A 19,803-nucleotide genomic window follows, 5' to 3' on the forward strand; every position below is an offset into this window, starting at 1 on the left:
ATTCGAGCCAACAAGATTCTACTGTACATGAGATAGAAACTATGGCTGGATGTACGTGTACCTAAAACAGACTACCGGTATTAGGTATCACAAACAGCTAAAAAAACAAACATGTTGATGACATCTTTAAAATATAGAAATGTATATAACAAAACAATGTAATGTGACATCTGTATTATAAACAAAATATCGAACATGTTATATGAACAAACATTGAAAAGAAACAACCATTCCTGAACAAAAGAATACAACAAGTTATGGTATAACTGTAAATGCATTCAATTTCGTGAGACGTGACTGGATTCATTAAAAAATTAAATCAAAGCTGAGATCTGTAGAATAGTTTTAACATTTTAATTATTTCGAAGAGACCATCAACTTTAAACTGACATCAAGCATACTGTATAGACTGTACCATTCGGGTGTGTATGCATATATCAACCACACAATGTCATGTATATAGGGATTTAATCCATTTTTGTACAAAACTACTGTGCATGTAATCTAGTACAATTGTCAACTTAAAAGATTTGTAAAAACTCTACACAAAAAACCAAGTTATAAAAACAACCCACCTCTAATATTGCCATTTTGATTGGCTCGCATTAAGTTACAAAATTAATTAAAGCTGCCGATACTAGTTATTAGCAAGCATATAAGATATTTTCTGCTATTACAAATTATTTTACAGTTGTAGTTTGTTTTGTTTAACGACGTCACTAGAGCACATTCGCTATTGGATATCAAAAATTGTGTCATAAATATATAGAAGAAACCTACTACATTTTTCCATTTGTAGGAAGTAATCTTTTATATGCACTGTCCCAGATGGAACAGCACATACCTCCACCATTTGATATACCAGTCGTGGAGCACTGGTTGTCATGGGTAACAAATAGAAGGTCCATAAAAAAATGTGATCCTTTGACTCAAGCACTCTACCAGCTAGACCCCAGCTCCCTTTTTAGTTAATTTACACATAATTTACAAGTTACAACCTTTTGTGAAATTTTAGTAGTGTGAAATTTTATGCTTATCAGAAACAGTTATGTACCTCAGCAGCTAGGATTTAACCAAAACTAGCTCTTGATTAGCAGAAATTTTGCCAAATTATCTTATAAACTTTAAAAAAGGCAGAAACCCAGTTATTTTCTAACAAAATATCATTTATTTCGTCAAATTAAAATAAAATTCACCAGTTGTTTTTGAAATTCGCAATAGGCGAATTTGGTGAGTGCCAGAGCTAGCCATGCTCAACTCACGGTTGAGTAATGATATACAATTGTACTCACGGTTGAGTAATGATATACAATTGTACTCACTGTTGAGTAATGATATACAATTGTACCGACGGTTGAGTAATGATATACAATTGTACTCACGGTTGAGTAATGATATACAATTGTACTCACGGTTGAGTAATGATATACAATTGTACCGACGGTTGAGTAATGATATACAATTGTACCGACGGTTCTGTAATGATATACAATTATACCGACGGTTGAGTAATGATATACAATTGTACCCACGGTTGAGTAATGATATACAATTGTACCGACGGTTGAGTAATGATATACAATTGTACCGACGGTTCTGTAATGATATACAATTGTACCGACGGTTGAGTAATGATATACAATTGTACCGATGGTTCTGTAATGATATACAATTGTACCGACGGTTCTGTAATGATATACAATTGTACCGACGGTTGAGTAATGATATACAATTGTACCGACGGTTCTGTAATGATATACAATTGTACCGACGGTTGAGTAATGATATACAATTGTACCGACGGTTGAGTAATGATATACAATTGTACCGACAGTTCTATAATGATATACAATTGTACCGACGGTTGAGTAATGATATACAATTGTACCGACGGTTGAGTAATGATATACAATTGTACCGACGGTTGAGTAATGATATACAATTGTACCGACAGTTCTGTAATGATATACAATTGTACCGACGGTTGAGTAATGATATACAATTGTACCGATGGTTCTGTAATGATATACAATTGTACCGACGGTTCTGTAATGATATACAATTGTACCGGCGGTTGAGTAATGATATACAATTGTACCGGCGGTTGAGTAATGATATACAATTGTACCGACGGTTGAGTAATGATATACAATTGTACCGACGGTTCTGTAATGATATACAATTGTACTGATGGTTCTGTAATGATATACAATTGTACCGACGGTTGAGTAATGATATACAATTGTACCGACGGTTCTGTAATGATATACAATTGTACCGACGGTTCTGTAATGATATACAATTGTACCGACGGTTCTGTAATGATATAAAATTGTACCGACAATTCACTCACAGTGTTATATACTGAAACACAGAGGAAATGCAAAACTGTGTTTGGGAGACTTGAAAAGAGTTACTAATCACTGTTTTGTTTGTTGAAAACAATGTGCGATCATATGTTGAATTTCAAAGTGAAAAAGAGATATTAGTCTTTAACACAGACTAGTTATTACTATTATCTTAATGAAATAAATAGTAAAAACAACCATACTGAGTACTCTTAAAGAAATACATGTCCTCTACTGGCCCCAACAAATTTATGTATCTCCTTAGTTCAAGGGCCATCAAATTATGGGTAAATTGTCACAAATATCAAACTTCATCTGTAATGTACGTTTTGTCCATGATACGGCTATAAACAACATTTCAGCTCAGTATTTTGGGTCAATGTGAAAACAAAAGTGCGGAAAACTATGTGGGACAAATATATGGAGACGAAACCTATAATCCCCTCCTGCTGGATCAGTGGGGAACTAATATCACCAGAAAACACTTGTTGCACTTCTTTTGCATTTCAGTATTTTAATGACTTAATAAATGAATGAATGTTTAACGAACACTAAATTTGCTTCCATTTCTTTGTGCAAGTTTATATTGCCCATAAAATAATTTGCATCTATCACTCGCTACAACTGTTCGTGAAAAAAAAAAATAACAGACACCTGACCCAACACTGTAGCTTATTTAATATTCTAAAGGCAACACCACACAATACAAGTGCCTGGAATGAGAACAGCCAGTTGTGACAAGACAAACATTACAATTCCATCAGTTGCTATGCAACTTGTATCGTGTGGCATCACCGTAAGAATATAAAAAAATTCCTAATTGTATAAATTAAAATCATTAGAAGACATAATCTTTGAATTTGTGTACAAGCATAGAATAATTAAGTGATTAACACACTTACATTTAGTCAATGTATTAAACAAGTCTATGTATTAAACAATAAGCACATCCCACAAAATAAACATATATTTCGGCTGTGTTTAATATTGTAATATCCCTTTACATACTGTGATATATATTGCAACAGTTGGCACAAAAATATTAACAAATTGTATTTTTTAAAATACATATCAAGTACAGACCAAAAAAATATTTAGTTGAGGGGACCCAAAGCACAAGAACAAATGGAATAATGCCTGAAAAGAGCACTCCAATAGAGGTTTGGCATTTGTGAAATGAAAATTGTAAACCAACTGTTAAAAAACATGGGCACCAGTCTCCCTGGTCCACCCTCTTGGATATGCCCTTTTATATAATAATGGTAAAATTTTTACTCTGAACTGGACTGGCATCGGTGGTATAGTGGTTACACCATCAGACTTAAGGTTTGTAGGTACTGGGTTCACCTCCCAGTATCGGCTCCCACCCAGAGCGAGTTTAACAACTGAATGGTTAAGTCCACTACATCGACTTTTCTCTCACTAACCACTAAACCATTGTTATGGACAGTTAGTCCAGGTAGCTGAAGTGTGTGCCAGGACAGAGTGCTTGAACCCTAATTGGATTTATCCTGCAACCAACAGAATATGAAGACGGATAAAGCAAAGTCATATCCTACTACTAGCAAGATAAGACTTTTGATGTCACATGCAAAGCTACATTACAAAATCACTCATTTGAATTCTAGGTCATCGTACAATGTGGCTGAAATAACAGAAGTAATAGCTTTTCCCCTTAATTTTTATGGTCTGCAGGATAAAGATAATAACTAGTTAATGACATCAGATATCAGCTTTATCCAGTTCAGGCCGAACACAGGATAAAGCAGATATCCGACGTCATTAACTAGTTATTCTCTAGTTATTCTCGATATAAGCACAAATTAAAAAAAATTAAAAACAAAAATTAAAAACTGTTATTAGCAGGTATTCTGTTACACACATGTACATTCATTATTAAACTGTTTTAATGGGGGTTTTCTTTTTGCAGTTTTGAGTGACAGGTCTACAACCTATTATGCATATTGTGCAAACTACACGCTGCAATCTCAAGTACTTTTTAAAAATATTCATTAAGCATCTTGAATATTCATTATAATAAAGCATTTTGAATATTCATTAAACATTTTGAATATTCATTAAACATTTATGAATATTCATTAAGCATTTTGAATATTCATTAAGCATTTTGAATATTCATTAAAGAATTAAACATTCTGAATATTCATTAATCATTCTGAATATTCATTATAATAAAGCATTTTGAATATTAATTAAGCATTTTGAATATTAATTAAACATTTTGAATAGAACAGAGATTAATTTTCTTTCTATTGTGCACCTTTTTCTGTTAGCTTTTATCTCAAATCTAGATCATGCAAAGATAAGTACATGTATTTTGTCATATCAACTGCCACAAGTAGCATTTCTCAGAAGTTTAGTGTTTACTTATACAGTTCATATAAAAGTTCTGATGATGATAACTAATAGGTAAAACAATTTGTTAAAGCTACTGAATCTAATTTCTTTGATTTTGCATAAAGTAAATTATATTATTTTATGAGCCATGATTCCATCCATATCTTTTTTTTTTTTTTTTTTTAAATGTCTTTCCTTAATTACTGTCAATTTAAAAAAAGTGCATATCAATATACTACAGGGCTCAAACTTAAGAATTTGTCTCCCATAGGAATTTTCTAAATAATTGCCATGGTTGAAACGGCCACCCGACGGCAATTTTGAGTCTGCCTTTGACAATATATATTTAAAAGTGCATTTATTTGCAGCAAATAAACATGATTGAAAGATTATTTTGTTGTATATAGACATTTAAACGAGTAAGTGTTAAATATTGGCAGTTAAAGTACACCAGGTGTATACATTTTGCCATTGTTGGGGAGTTTTACCAATGAAACAAAAGTGCCGTCGATGATGCTCTCTACATACAGCAATTTATATCTCAATGATGGCAACTGCTGTCAGTGCCGTTGTTAAGTTCGAGCCCTGTATACTAGTACGCTCGGAATTTGATATTTCTGCGTTGTAAACTCATATTTACAACTTATTTGCGTTCGGGTGCAAAACAAGTTCTGGTCCCCTTAAAATAATCAACAGCAATGTGTCTCACTTACAAAGTTAGCCATTATCACTAATAATAAAACAAAGTATCTATAAAAAATAATAAGAAAACTATTTAAAATAATTCTGCTAAGCCTCCAATTAAAATTTACAATATTTTGCTATTTTATCGCCTCGAATACTTGAACTTTTTATAAATCATGTATTTCGTAATTTTCCAAATTGAAATGGTCAGAAAAAGTATTAAAATAGTTTCCCACCAATTTATTGTCTTAGATTGAACATTTTAGGTGTTTGCTTTATTTTTTATCATTAAAAATAAAACAGTTCAACCACAAATATCACTGCCATTTATCTTCTGAATTCAAAAGGTGAAGGTCACTCAGTTAGCTTTTTTCTACCAAGTTTATGCAGCATTAGTTTCCTTTTCTACGAGAAGCAAATAACTGTTTTAAATTTAAATGTTTTAGGTCTCATTACTACATCTTAATATTACTGTATACATGTAATAAATATAATCATGGTTTTATATACAACAACAATCGGTTTAACAACAGTATTAACTACAACAAAATGTAAAACAGCTACACATGTATTTCCAGTCACGTACATGTAAAGAATATAACATAGATTTCCACTTATATATGGAATCTAAAACAACAGATTTTCAGTCATATTATATGGAACCTAAAACACAGATTTTCAGTCATGTACAGAATCTAAAACAAGATTTTCTGTCATGTACAGAATCTAAAACACAGATTTTCAGTCATGTACAGAATCTAAAACAAGATTTTCTGTCATGTACAGAATCTAAAACAGATTTTCAGTCATGTACAGAATCAAAAACAGGCTGATTGTCAGTCATATATGGAACCTAAAACAGACAGATATTTAGTCATATATGGATTCATGTACAGAATCTAAAACAGATTTTTAACCATGTACCAACCTAAAACAGATTTTCAGTCATGTACAGAATCTAAAACAGATTTTCAGTCATATATGGAACCTAAAACAGACATACAACTGTATTTTGAGTCATATATATGGAAGCTAGAACAACATATTTTCAGTCATGTACAGAATCTAAAACAACATATTTTAAGTCATGTACTAACCTAAAACAGACAGATGTTTAGTCATGTGCTAGAAAATTATTTGAGGGTATATTATAAAAACAAAACAGACAATAAGTGCCCGTTACAAATTATTTTGGGTTAGAACTGGACACTGTATTTCGTACCCTTAACACATTTTACCAGGACTCGACCTTCGCAGTAACCCAGGGTGTTTTGGTACCAATCTGCTGCTCGGGCTACCAGATGTCAAACCCAGTAGTCCGCCGGTCTACTAGATTGCAAAAACTATTTTTGCACATCCAGTTGCTCCACAATCAACAGACGCTTAAACATGTAAAATCGACACCTAAAACAACATGTTTAAATAAAAAAAACTATTTTAGGTTTTTTTTTAATTTAGTAAAATTATGGAGCTACCAATTTTATAACCTGGTATACTGGTGGGCAATCACTAAAAACAGTTAAGGTCAATACCTGTTTACACAGCAGTTCTCTTAACTATAATCTCTCTAAATATTATAGAAAATATACCCATTAATTTCCTAGATTATAGGGTACGTTTTAGCTGTAAGCTGTTTAAAATGGCTTACGACAGCGAATGTAAGTTGAAGAGGAACGTACAGTGTATATTTCAAGTCAGAGAATCCACGAGAGACTGTGTCATCAGTAAGCCCGACACCATGTGACATTCCCCTTATATTACGTTTCAGACCTCACCGCTTAAGGGGAGCTATCACCGACTCCTCTTCACTCCCCCGGAGACCAGTACAAAGAGAATGACATTTAGCTCCCCTTAACATGTGAATTAAACATATTTAAAAATGTACTACAAAAGGATAAAATATTATTTCTTAAGTACTGTAGATCTTAAATGGCTCCCCAAAATCAAAGTTAGTACAAGAGTGATTTTTTAGCTTCTCATAGCATGTCAATTAAAAAATTAAAAACCCAATGTACTACAAAATAATTACATATTAATGCTCAATATGATAATATTTTAAATGGCTTCCTATAACTAAAGTTAGTAAGAAAGTGATTCGTAGCTCCCTTTAGCATGAAAATAAATACAAAATACTGCATAAGGATTAAATATCCATGCTTAATATGGTAATATTTTAAATGGCTCCCCATAATAAAAGTTAGTATTTTAGTGATTTTTAGCACGTGAAAACCCCCAACAAAAACCCCACCTCTAAAAGAATTAAATATGAATGCTCAATATCATTTTTATAGTAATATCTTCAGGGCCGTAGCTTGGATTTTTTGTTTGTGGGGGGCAACTGACTAGTTGATAGTCTAAAACTCCTTAAATGGTTAAGAAGAGAATTTTCTTTAAGTTTCTATAATGCTTTCCACTAGCTATGGCCCTGATCTTAAATGGTTCCTCATAATTTAAGTTAGTATTAGAGTGACTTTTGGCTCCCATAACATGTAAATACTAAAAACAAAACCTACAAAATGACTGAACATCAATGCTCACATATAATAACTAATATCTAAAATGGCTGCCTTTAATCTATATTAAGTGAGCAATCACTCACTCCCCTCAGTGTTTTGATGGCGAGGTCTGCCGCTGTACATCTAATCGACGATCAGCTCCTGTCTCTGTGAGAACTTCATCTCCGTCAGTCGGTCCTGTCTGCGCTGCTCGAGGCGCTTAACGATGGGCCAGAATGCAAGAAGAATGGCACTGCCCACGCAAGATGACCCGCAGACAAACATCACAACCTGATACGATCCAGTCTTATCGTAAATCCAACCTGCAAAAAAGAAGAAAAAAAAGAAGAAAAGTTCAAGAATATTTTTTATAAAATCCTGATAAAACCTAAATCTACATTTAAACCTGGAAGGAAAATCAGTCAAAAAGTGGACAATGCAATAATACAACCCATCAACAACAAAAGGATATATAAAAACGCATCAGTTAGTAACAAGAAAAGCAACAAGCATTCTGAAAGTACTACTAAACCAATACATTTGATTGAAAACATATTTCATTGTACAAAGAACAAAAGAATTGTTTACAAGTTTGACAACTTACGAGGCCATAGTCTGTAAACCAATACATGTCCTCTACTGGGCCCCAACACATTTTTTGTATCTCCTAAATTCAATGGTCATAACTCTGTGAAAAATGGGTAAATTACCATGAAGGTTAAAATTATTTCTAACAGTACATAATATAGCCATAGAAAATATTTCAGCATAGTATCTTGAGGCATTGCAAAAAATATCTGAAAACCAATTTCCATATTTCCTAAGTACACAAATCATAACGCAAAAATGGGTAAATCGCCATGAAAGTCAAACTTGATTTGTAACAGTACATGATAAAGCTATGCAGAAATTTTTTCAATTCAATTTCTTTATCCATTGCACTGGTAGGGATTAACAATAAAATCCTGCTTAATCCTAAATCCAACATAGAAGTTAAAAAAAAATCATTGAAAACAATTTCATACAAGTGAGTCTGATCAAATTTCTTTTCATAACAATTTGAAGAACACTGAAAATCAAATGTCCATATTTACCAAGGAAAGGCTGCCCAAGCGCTGCTCCTATGCCCTGAACCAATAGGAGAATGGCTAACATCTTTGGCATTAGTTTTAAACCAATCATATCGATGAGGACAACGGCCGTCATGCAGACATAGCCTCCACCAAACAACCCATAGAATACCGAGTGGATCATCATCCACCAGAAGCGATCGGCAAAGGCAAACATCAGAGTGTTCACGCCGACACTCATAAGGCAAATTGTCTCCAGCTTGTAGCGCTGAATGAGATTCAAGTCTCCGAAATAGCCGAGGAAAAGTCGTCCGCAGAGGTCTCCAATTCCGCACGCAGACACCAGCCAGGTCATCTCATACTTCATGATCCCGATACTGATGGCGTGCGAGGGCAGAAACAAGATGAAGTTGAAATAGCCAAAAAACGAAAAGAATCCGAAAATGATATTGAAAATGCAAATGTAGTTTCTGAGAATGGACAGGTCAAACAGATGAGTACAGAAGTTCTGTTTCTTCGGTATAACGGGTTCTGTAAACTTGTCGTTAGCATCAGCGGGCAGAGTTTCTACTGGCGTCAAAGTTTCTACCGGCGTCAGACATATACTTCCTGTGCTCGCCATGTACGACGTGTATCGTTTATCATTGTCCATCTTGTCCACTGGACCATCATCTTCGTTGTCATGACCACCAACCGGAAACACCGACCCATCCTGGTCGGCAGGCACGTTCTCGTTTAACAATTTCTCCATCTTCTCTCCTCCGACTCCATTTTGTTTCTTTGCTAGCCGTGACGTGTAGTAGGACATGGGTCTGAAGAACGAAGAGAAAAGCGTGATGTGGAAATACAGTCCCCCGATCAGCAGGACGGCGCCACTCAGGCCGAACTTGTTGAGGAGGAGCTGGATAATGGGCGGCATCGCGAACTGCCCGATGCTGGACCCTGACAGAGCCAGACCATTGGCGAGGGTGCGTCTCTTTATGAAGTATGTGCCTAGCATCACCAGACCGTTCCCATAGATCGTAGAGTTGCCAATGCCTGAAAGAAAAAAAGAAAAGAAATTAAAGATAAAGGGAAGCAAGTCATTGAAATTATTTGTTGCTGTAAGTACAATATATGAACAGCTAGCCGACTAATATTATAATTTATTACCCATCAAATTGATACATCCCACTAGAACGCCAAGTGGGACTAACACATCGATGTCATTGACTGGCACACTACAACCTCTCAGAAATGTCAACTAAAGGAGATGAGTGATATATAGGGAATAACTGATTACTGTCTGAAGATATCGGCTCTATCCTACGAAGGTTAGAACAGTGAATACAGCCAGGCTGAGCTGCATTTGCCATTCAACCTGAGCAGCCGTTAATATTACCAGTCATGGTGCACTGGCTAGAACGAGAAACTGCCCAATGGACCCACGGTAATTGTGACATATACAGCCGTTAATATTACCAGTCATGGTGCACTGGCTAGAACGAGAAATAGCCCAATGGACCCACGGTAATTGTGACATATACAGACGTTAATATTACCAGTCATGGTGCACTGGCTAGAACGAGAAATAGCCCAATGGACCCACGGTAATTGTGACATATACAGACGTTAATATTACCAGTCATGGTGCACTGGCTAGAACGAGAAATAGCCCAATGGACCCACAGTAATTGTGACATATACAGCCGTTAATATTACCAGTCATGGTGCACTGGCTAGAACGAGAAATAGCCCAATGGACCCACGGTAATTGTGACATATACAGACGTTAATATTACCAGTCATGGTGCACTGGCTAGAACGAGAAATAGCCCAATGGACCCACGGTAATTGTGACATATACAGCCGTTAATATTACCAGTCATGGTGCACTGGCTAGAACGAGAAATAGCCCAATGGACCCACGGTAATTGTGACATATACAGCCGTTAATATTACCAGTCATGGTGCACTGGCTAGAACGAGAAACTGCCCAATGGACCCACCGATGGGGATCGATCTTAGACCGACCACACATCAAGTGAGCGCTTAACCACTGGGCTACATCCCTCCATAATGTATAGTGTGAGTGTGCTATAGTGGTGGTGTAGTGTAGTGTAATGTAATGTGGTGTAGTGTAGTGTGCTGCATTGTATGGCTTAGTAGTGGTGTTAAAGGATTCATTTTTTTTAATGAGTCTTCATGCCTTTAGGTTTGATGCAAGAGATATCACAGGTAACACCAATCTTATTTACTGCTTTACGGACTTGTTTTCAAAAACATTTACTCTTTTTTTTTCTCTCTACCCATGATGTTAAGATTTTAATTTTTTTTTGGCATCTAATTTTCTTTAAGGGTCATGGCATAAAATTTGAGTAGGTCAGGAAACTGGAAATATACATATCTTTAGGACTTAATGTCTATTTTTTCTTTGTTATTAATGAAGGTGTTTTGCTTCTAATTTTTTATACACAATATCCTAGCTCTGCATGTTAATTTCAAGTGCTGAAGTACTAAAACTAATGAAGAATCAAAAAGAGAGACAGATTAATTAATAGTAAATTGAACAAATACGAGATTACACTAAATTGAATCTCAAATTTTGCACATACCGAATCCAATACCGAAGAAAATGATGACGAAATCCATGGTAACAAGTAAACTACTCAACGAGATTCCAAGACATCCAATAAATCCACCAAACATGACTATCGGTCGCACTCCAAACCTCTCCCCTAGCAACAGACATACGGGTCCTGAAAAACAACATGTTAAAAATAGTGATATCAAGTCTACCAAACATGACTATCGGTTGCACTCGAAACCTCTCCCCTACATATATATGGCATCTGAAAACCAAGTGAACATTTTAATATACAATGTAGAGTGTTTGGAGAATAAAGTTCTAACACGTTATATTCATGGGTTAATCACGGCTAGCTCTGGGTGAGCAAAACATTTCACCAAATTATCTTTAAAAAATGCAAAACCACAGTTATTTTCAAACAAAATATCCAGGGCTTCTAGAATTTTTATAAAATCCAGTAGCCATGATTAAAAATTCACTAGCCCTACTTTACTTTAAGTTAATACAATGTTACTAAATAATAGTAATAATAAGATATGTAATCTAAAGAGGGAGATAGAGCTTAAAACACTAACACTGGGGGGTTGGGGTGAGGGCAGGATATTCATATTTACAAAATAGACTTGACTGTAACATTTGACAAAAACAATTCATTAGCCGTCAGGCATGGCAATAGTAGTTATTTACTAGCCCAACATTGAATATCACTAGCCATGGGAGTGGGGCTACTATAATCTAGAAGCAAATAAAAATAAAATATTGCTCTTTATAGTGGGGTCTGCTGAAAGCCATCTAACGACCATCTCATTTCTTGAGACCACCTCACTATAAAGAGCAATATTTTATTTCTTTGTTATTTATAGAAAAAATACTCTGGTATTACGGTGACTCTGCTGTTATGGATTACGACCAGTGAAGTCTGACCCAATGGTCGTGTTTAATACATTTTATTGTGACCCCATAAATACAACCACAGCATTACCTCTCTTCTGTCATGCATACCAGCAATAACATGTAACAGGGTTCATACACCTTGGAAACCAAAAAATTCCAGACCTTTTCCCCCCAAGACAAAAAACATATATATTTCAAGACTCACATCACTCAATATTTTCGGAACATTTGACAAAATGGATGATCATATACATTGTGCAAGCGCGTACTTTAAATCTTTGGTAAATGTCGGCAATTGTTAGTCTCGATTTCCCAAATGTACGTTAGTGCCGAGATCGGAAAACGTCTGATTTCGCCAGTTTCACGTAACCGAAATTTTCTACATGAGTCCTAAAGACGAATTTCCATACTTTTTCCAAACCAACTCGCAAAAAAGGTATTTTTCCATACTTTTTCCAGGTCTGGAAAATGGATTTTCAAAATTCCATACTTTTCAAGGTTTTCCAGACTCCGTACGAACCCTGATGTAAAAACATGCTTCATTGAACAAATTTTATTGTTTCGTACTAGCAAGGAATATTAAAAAAACTTTATTTTGCTTAACACCACTGACTACATTAATTTAAAATCATCGGCTATTGGATGTCAAAACATTTGGTAATTTTAACATATAGTCTTAGAGGAAACCTGCTACATTTTTCCATTAGTAGCAAAGCACCTTTTATATGCATCATCTACAACAGGATAGCACATACCACAACCTTTAATATAGCAGTCATGGTGCATTGGCTGGAACGAGAAATAACCCAATGAAAGATCAATCCTAGACTGACTGTGCATCAGACAAGCACTTTACTACTGGGCTATACTAGCAAGGAACTAGATACGCCCTTCAGGAGTATGATGGAAAACTAGATCTACATTAAAGGCATACTGTCACGGATTTAAGGACCTTATTTCTCTAAAAACGGATAATAAATAAAAATTACATTAATTGTAGGAAACCAAATCTAGCTATCGCATCACCTTAACTGAACCACGATGGAGTGAAATCCATGTCACCACTATCGGCAATTTTAATTTTTGAATTATGGACCATTGCCATAATTCAATTATTTTTACAAAATGTCATTAATAAATGGAGTATGGTGGTTATGAAGATGGTTGAATATAGTACATTTAGGAACAAATAAAATTATTTTTGTTCAGTTAATATTCTGTTAGACCATTAAATAGGTCAGTGGACTGTGACAATATGCCTTTAATGAATATGTTACGGGTATCATTCGTTTAATTATGAGAAATTTTTTCAATGGGATGGATGAACAGTTTGCTTTGGACTAACGACCATCCCAAGTTGTTTCTAATCCTACATGTGAGGTTTGATGATCATGTATGCAAGATATGGTCTGGGCAATTAGAAAACAGTTACACACACTCGCGCATGTGCGTGAAAGAGAATTCTATACTTAAATATTTGTTACAAATTTCGTCAACAGCTGTAACAAACATCCCAATTATCTGCAGTCAGCAGCTTGATAAAGAAATATCCCTACTATTTATTTGACAATAAACACCATGATGCCCAATACAGCTTCATCTGTCGAAAACTAATTAAGGAAATGAGGGTACAGACTCACAAAGAAGTGGGCTTGACAATTGATTTAATACATGTAAATTGTATGTACATGCAAATTGTAAAAACCTATGTACACAAACCACAGCATACACACACAAATCAAGGCTTATCTACATGTACATAAACCACAGCATACATACACAAATCAAGGCTTACCTACATGTACATAAACCAATGAAAGTTTAAAGTTTGTTTTGTTTAATGACACCACTAGAGCACCAGCTATTGGATGTAAATCATTTGAGAATTTTGACATATACATGTATGTAGTCTTAGAGCAGGTATCTGTTTCAGGGTTCGAACTTAATGGCGGCACTGACAGCAATTGCCGTCATTAAGATATAGCAAAATGGCCTTTCACTAAATTTCAGTCATGTTAATCTGCTGCAAATGTCACTTTTTAAAACCAACTGACATCTAGGCAGGATCAAAATTACAGTCAGCAGGCTGTTTCAGTGCTTTCACACATGGCAATTCTTTTTAAAATTACAGTCAGCAGGCTGTTTCAGTGCTTTCACACATGGCAATTCTTTTTAAAATTACAGTCAGCAGGCTGTTTCAGTGCTTTCACACATGGCAATTCTTTTTAAAATTACAGTGGGAGACAAATTCTTAAGATCGAGCCCTATTGCTACATTTTCCCATTAGTAGCAAGGGATACTTTATATGCACCATCCCACAGACACTGATAGCACATACCACGGTCTTTGATATATCAGCTGTGGTGCACTGGCTAGAGCAAGAAATAGCCCCATGGGCTCACTGACGGGGATCGATCCTAGACTGACCGTGCATCAGGCGAGCACTTAACCACTGGGCTACGTCCCGCTCTCATAAACCAATGATTACCTACATAAACCAAATCTTAAATAAAAACCAAAGCTAAAGTCTTACCTATGCATTTACAAAGTCTTACCTACGCATTTACAAAGTCTTACCTACACATTTACAAAGCTTTACCTACGCATTTACAAAGCTTTACCTACGCATTTACAAAGTCTTACCTACGCATTTACAAAGTCTTACCTACGCATTTACAAAGGTTTACCTACGCATTTACAAAGTCTTACCTACGCATTTACAAAGGTTTACCTACGCATTTACAAAGTCTTACCTACGCATTTACAAAGTCTTACCTACGCATTTACAAAGGTTTACCTACGCATTTACAAAGGTTTACCTACGCATTTACAAAGTCTTACCTACGCATTTACAAAGGTTTACCTACGCATTTACAAAGGTTTACCTACGCATTAACAAAGGTTTACCTACGCATTTACAAAGTCTTACCTACGCATTTACAAAGGTTTACCTACGCATTTACAAAGTCTTACCTACGCATTTACAAAGGTTTACCTACGCATTTACAAAGTCTTACCTACGCATTTACAAAGGTTTACCTACACATTTACAAAGGTTTACGTTCACAAACCGAAACTTACCTATCTGTACACTCAGGGCTGCTAGGATTGTTATAAAAATACACTAGCCATGGGATCAGTGATTTTTTTTTTTTTTACTAAGCATGATTAAACATTTTCTAGCCTACTTTAAGTAAATAACATTTCCCTAATAAGAGTAACTGGATATGTCACCTGAAGAAGGAGACAGAGCTTAAAAATCTTTAGATTTGTGGGGAGCAAGGGGCAGGATATTCACATTTACAAACAAATACTTAAATGCAGCATTTGACCCCAAAAAATAATTCACTAGCCACTGGGCATGGCAATGGTAGTTATTTACTAGCACAACATTGAATATCACTAGCCATAAGAGTCGGGCTACCAGAATCTAGAAGCCCTGCTGTACACTAACCAATAATACTAATCTACACAAAGCAAAGCTAAGCTACAATAATCACAGTTTACTTAGACAAACTTACTTATATTAAAGTGACAGACCCCCGTTTTTAAATGCTACAGTGTCGTATGGTTGAGATAATTGCAATCACACATTACTTAAATCATATTGTTTAGATTATCCATTTCTGTACATCCGAAGTGTTTCTGGTCATCCTGGTGTTTGTGATACCATCAAATGCATTTTTCATAGTTTTAAAGTTGCACATACATCTGAGAAGAAATGATTATATGGAGTTGAGCTTTAAGTCTATTTTAGAGGGTATTTCCCCTACAGACTGTTGTTTCACTCTATTGTAACTTGATTGAGATGCGTTTCAGGTTTGTAGATTAAGCAAACTTAGTGACCATTTTCACGTGCTGAAACTAGGGTCTGCACCTTTAACCAATGCTTATTAACTTACTACTTACATAGCAACACTTACCTACAAACGCATACACGACAGCGGCGGCGGCCATCACCATGCTGGCTAACGCTGTCGTCGTGTCGAAGTACTGTTTGAAAGCCTCCATGAAGATCCCCATACTCTTCGCCAATCCCACCATGAGGAAAACATTCACAAACTGGCCTGCAACAGTAAAAGTAAAGTAAAGTTTGCTTTGTTTTGTTTAACGACACCAGTAGAGAACAATGATTTATTAATCATCGGCTATTGGATATCAAACATTTGGTAATTTCCACAGTCTTAGAGAGGAATCCTGCTACATTTTTCCATTAGTAGGCTAACAACTTGCCATGGGATATTTTATATGCACCAACCCACAGACATGATAGCAGGGTGTGCACGTTATGGTCGCCCGATCGCCCATGGTGAGTCAAAATAGCGTCAGGCAAGTCAAAACCTTATCAGATATCGCCCGCTTGGCGACCGAAAATTTCCACATATTGTATAAAGTATCAAAATGTAAATAACTAATGTTTGTAAGAAATCGGAAAGTTATTTTTTATTTATTGTTTTCAACTGGTTTCCTATTAACATCTGCGCAACCAAACCCATATAGGACATAATAGTGACCACTTCCCCAGTATATTGAATAGTCTAAAACTATTCGGAATGCCTCGGCCGGTTTTGATTATGTATTCGGAAAACCTCGGCCACGTAAATGTATTCGTAGGTTCAATCGGAACACCTCAGCCATGTCCGTCTTTACTTTCCATTTAGTTACAATCAGAACAACTCGTCACATTCCACTACGCTATGTTTCGAAAAAAGATTTTGTTTACGAGCCTGAGATTTTCCGAAGTTACATTGTGTTGGAATGTTTTCGTTTCTTACAGAATATACAAAGTCTACTATACCAAACACCCAACGACGTCAACAACAGCTATCATTGCCTGTGCACGTGCATGTATTAAATAGGAATGCTGGTCAACTCGCCCCAAAGCCAACTCGTCTGTGTGTTTGGACAACTCGCCCCAAACTTTACTGTCTGTAAATAATTGTGACAAAATAAAAAAATCGGTGTCTACAACTTTGGTGTCATTTTATTTATTAATATTACTGCAGTGAAACTCCGCTATTACCACCGCTTATTAAATGGTTTTATATTGGATAAATAATAATCTATTACAATGAAATGCCAAGCCTAATTTAACAACGTTTGTGAGTGTGTCCCTTATTTCATTAAAGGAATGATCAGGCAAGGCTTTTGAACTTCGACTTGTGTGCATATTCAACAATATTTAATGCACATTAGCTTAAAATGTTGGTATAATAATTTTTAAAATGGTAAAGATATGAGTTGACCAACTTGGGGGAGTTGGTTTTGGGGCGAGTTGACCTGCTCCCGTCAGGGTTATGAGACGTAGCCCATTGAAAAAGCGCTCGCTTGATGCAGTCGGTTTAGGATCGATCCCCATCAGTGAGCCCGTTGGGCTATTTCTCTCTCCAGCCAGTGCACCACGGCTGGTACATCAAAGGCCGTGGTATGTGCTATCCTGTCTATGGGATGGTGCATATAAAAGATCCCTTGCAGCTAATCGAAAAGAGTAGTCCATGAAGTGGCGACAGCGGGTTTTCTCCCTCAATATCTGTGTGGTCCTTTACCATATGTACAATGCCATTTAACTGTAAATAAAATGTGTTGATCATTAAATAAACCATTTTCATTCATGCTCCCGTTAAATAGTGATAATTATATGCCTTTAACTTGTGTTGTATGTTTATTTCTCTAGTGGATGTGATTATTGTTTGTATAGATTGCGGTCTGCCTAGTATCTTTTTTAATTCTCCGTCATACGGTCATAAAAGCACCATATTCATTCCAAGACCGAACTTTGGTAAAACATTCCTGATGTTTGACTGTGTGTGTCCGTGACAATATAATAATTAGAATTTAATTACAACAGTTTGTAATAAAACTAAAACAAGTTCTGTTTCCTTCTTTTGTGTTGTTATTATTGTTTGTATGATATGATAACATGCTTTTAAAGTGTAATTTAAGCATTTTCATTTTTAAAACAAAATTTGGTCGTGGGCCATTCAAAAGTTGTACAGGCGAGTACGATAGCACATAGCACTGCCCTTGATGTACCAGTCGTAGTGCACTGGCTGGAACAAGAAATAACCCAATGCAATGTTTGAAATAAGCACTTGTCCATTTGTCTTTACAAGTGAAAATCTGTTCGACAACCAAAATATACCTCAATGGTTGTCCAATGGACAAGTAAAAATGTTCAATGAAGTTTAATTTTGAGAAATAAAAAATATGGTCCTTAAACTTGAATAAAACAAACATTTATTTGTACAGTGAAAATATTGCTGGACAAGTAGATTTCTCGATGTACTTGTCCAATGGACAAATAAAAAATTCTGCTTATTTCTATCGCTGCAATGGGCCCATCGACAGGGATCAATCTTAGACCAACTACACATCGAGCAAGCACTTTACCATTGGCCCCCAGCCTGCAAAACAACAATAACTTATTCCAATAGTCTGCATATAAACACAGAATCTTATTGGCTAATCTGCATGAAATGTGCAATTTAATTGGCTTATTTTTCATGATAATATTCTTTTTAAGTTTACAACATTGCAACTTACCAACTACAATGACCCAGGCCCATCCTTGATCAACTGGTAATTCACTCTTCTCATTTTTACTACCAGGAGACGTGGCCATTTTGCAGAATGTTGTTAATATTAAGTCAGATCAGACACACGAAACTGCAAACAGTTTCAGTCTGCGTCCAAGATATTTGGGATGCTTCAGGTAAATTCTCCATTTCTTCTCCTTGTAAAATCTACAACATAAAACAACATGCATGTTCTAAAAATCACCTGATGATATGATATGATATGATATGATATATATATATATATATAGAGAGAGAGAGAGAGAGAGAGAGAGAGAGAGAGAGAGAGAGAGAGAGAGAGAGAGAGAGAGAGAGAGAGAGAGAGAGAGAGAGAGAGAGAGAGAGAGAGAGAGAGAGAGAGAGAGAGAGAGAGAGAGAGAGTGTGTGTGTTTGTGTGTTTAACGACACCCCGGCACGAAAAATACATCGGCTATTGGGTGTCAAACTATGGTAAACCGTAAAGAGAGAGATACTTCCAGTCATAGATAGGGAGGGAAGAATCAATAACTCCTTTGATCACCCTTTGGAGTAGCCAAAGCTCTGCTTAACACAACATAAAATATAATAATTATTATAATGAAAATTAATATTAAAAAAGCGAGAGAAAAGAAGAAGAAAAATAGCAATGTAAAAACTCTGAAGCCGGGAAGGAAATACAGTCAAAGAATTTTAACGAAAATTACGTTTCACCTGCTGAAAATGAACATAGTTTTACAAACCTGGACACTTACTTATTCTATTATTACAATCATGTCAGAACATATTTATAAAAATTCCATTTAGATTCCAGCATTGATAGAAAATTACTCA

The 19,803-nt window shown here is 35.6% G+C and overlaps 1 protein-coding gene across 1 annotated transcript; it reads right to left on the reverse strand.

The window, feature by feature from the left end:
- Window positions 1–6,647: 6,647 nt before the first annotated feature.
- LOC121377127 (monocarboxylate transporter 12-B-like) lies at window positions 6,648–19,040 on the reverse strand. Its single transcript, XM_041505055.1, has 5 exons — window positions 18,962–19,040; window positions 16,342–16,485; window positions 11,550–11,693; window positions 8,980–9,993; window positions 6,648–8,208 (listed from the first exon to the last, which is right to left on the reverse strand). The coding sequence occupies exons 1-5, from the start codon at window positions 19,038–19,040 to the stop codon at window positions 8,030–8,032; spliced, it is 1,560 nt and encodes a 519-aa protein (XP_041360989.1). The 3' UTR covers window positions 6,648–8,029.
- Window positions 19,041–19,803: the final 763 nt, after the last annotated feature.

This window comes from Gigantopelta aegis, chromosome 1, assembly GCF_016097555.1.
Source record: "Gigantopelta aegis isolate Gae_Host chromosome 1, Gae_host_genome, whole genome shotgun sequence".
Taxonomy (NCBI): domain Eukaryota; kingdom Metazoa; phylum Mollusca; class Gastropoda; order Neomphalida; family Peltospiridae; genus Gigantopelta; species Gigantopelta aegis.

Bases quoted from the DNA above. Each gene is read 5' to 3' on its own strand.
- LOC121377127 (XM_041505055.1), bottom strand. From the start codon at position 19,040: ATGGCCACGTCTCCTGGTAGTAAAAATGAGAAGAGTGAATTACCAGTT. The intron at 9,994-11,549 runs GTATGTGCAAAA...TTTTTCTTTCAG, and splicing joins TTTCTTCGGTATTGGATTCG to GCATTGGCAACTCTACGATC. The intron at 8,209-8,979 runs GTAAATATGGAC...TCTTTTTTGCAG, and splicing joins GCTTGGGCAGCCTTTCCTTG to GTTGGATTTACGATAAGACT.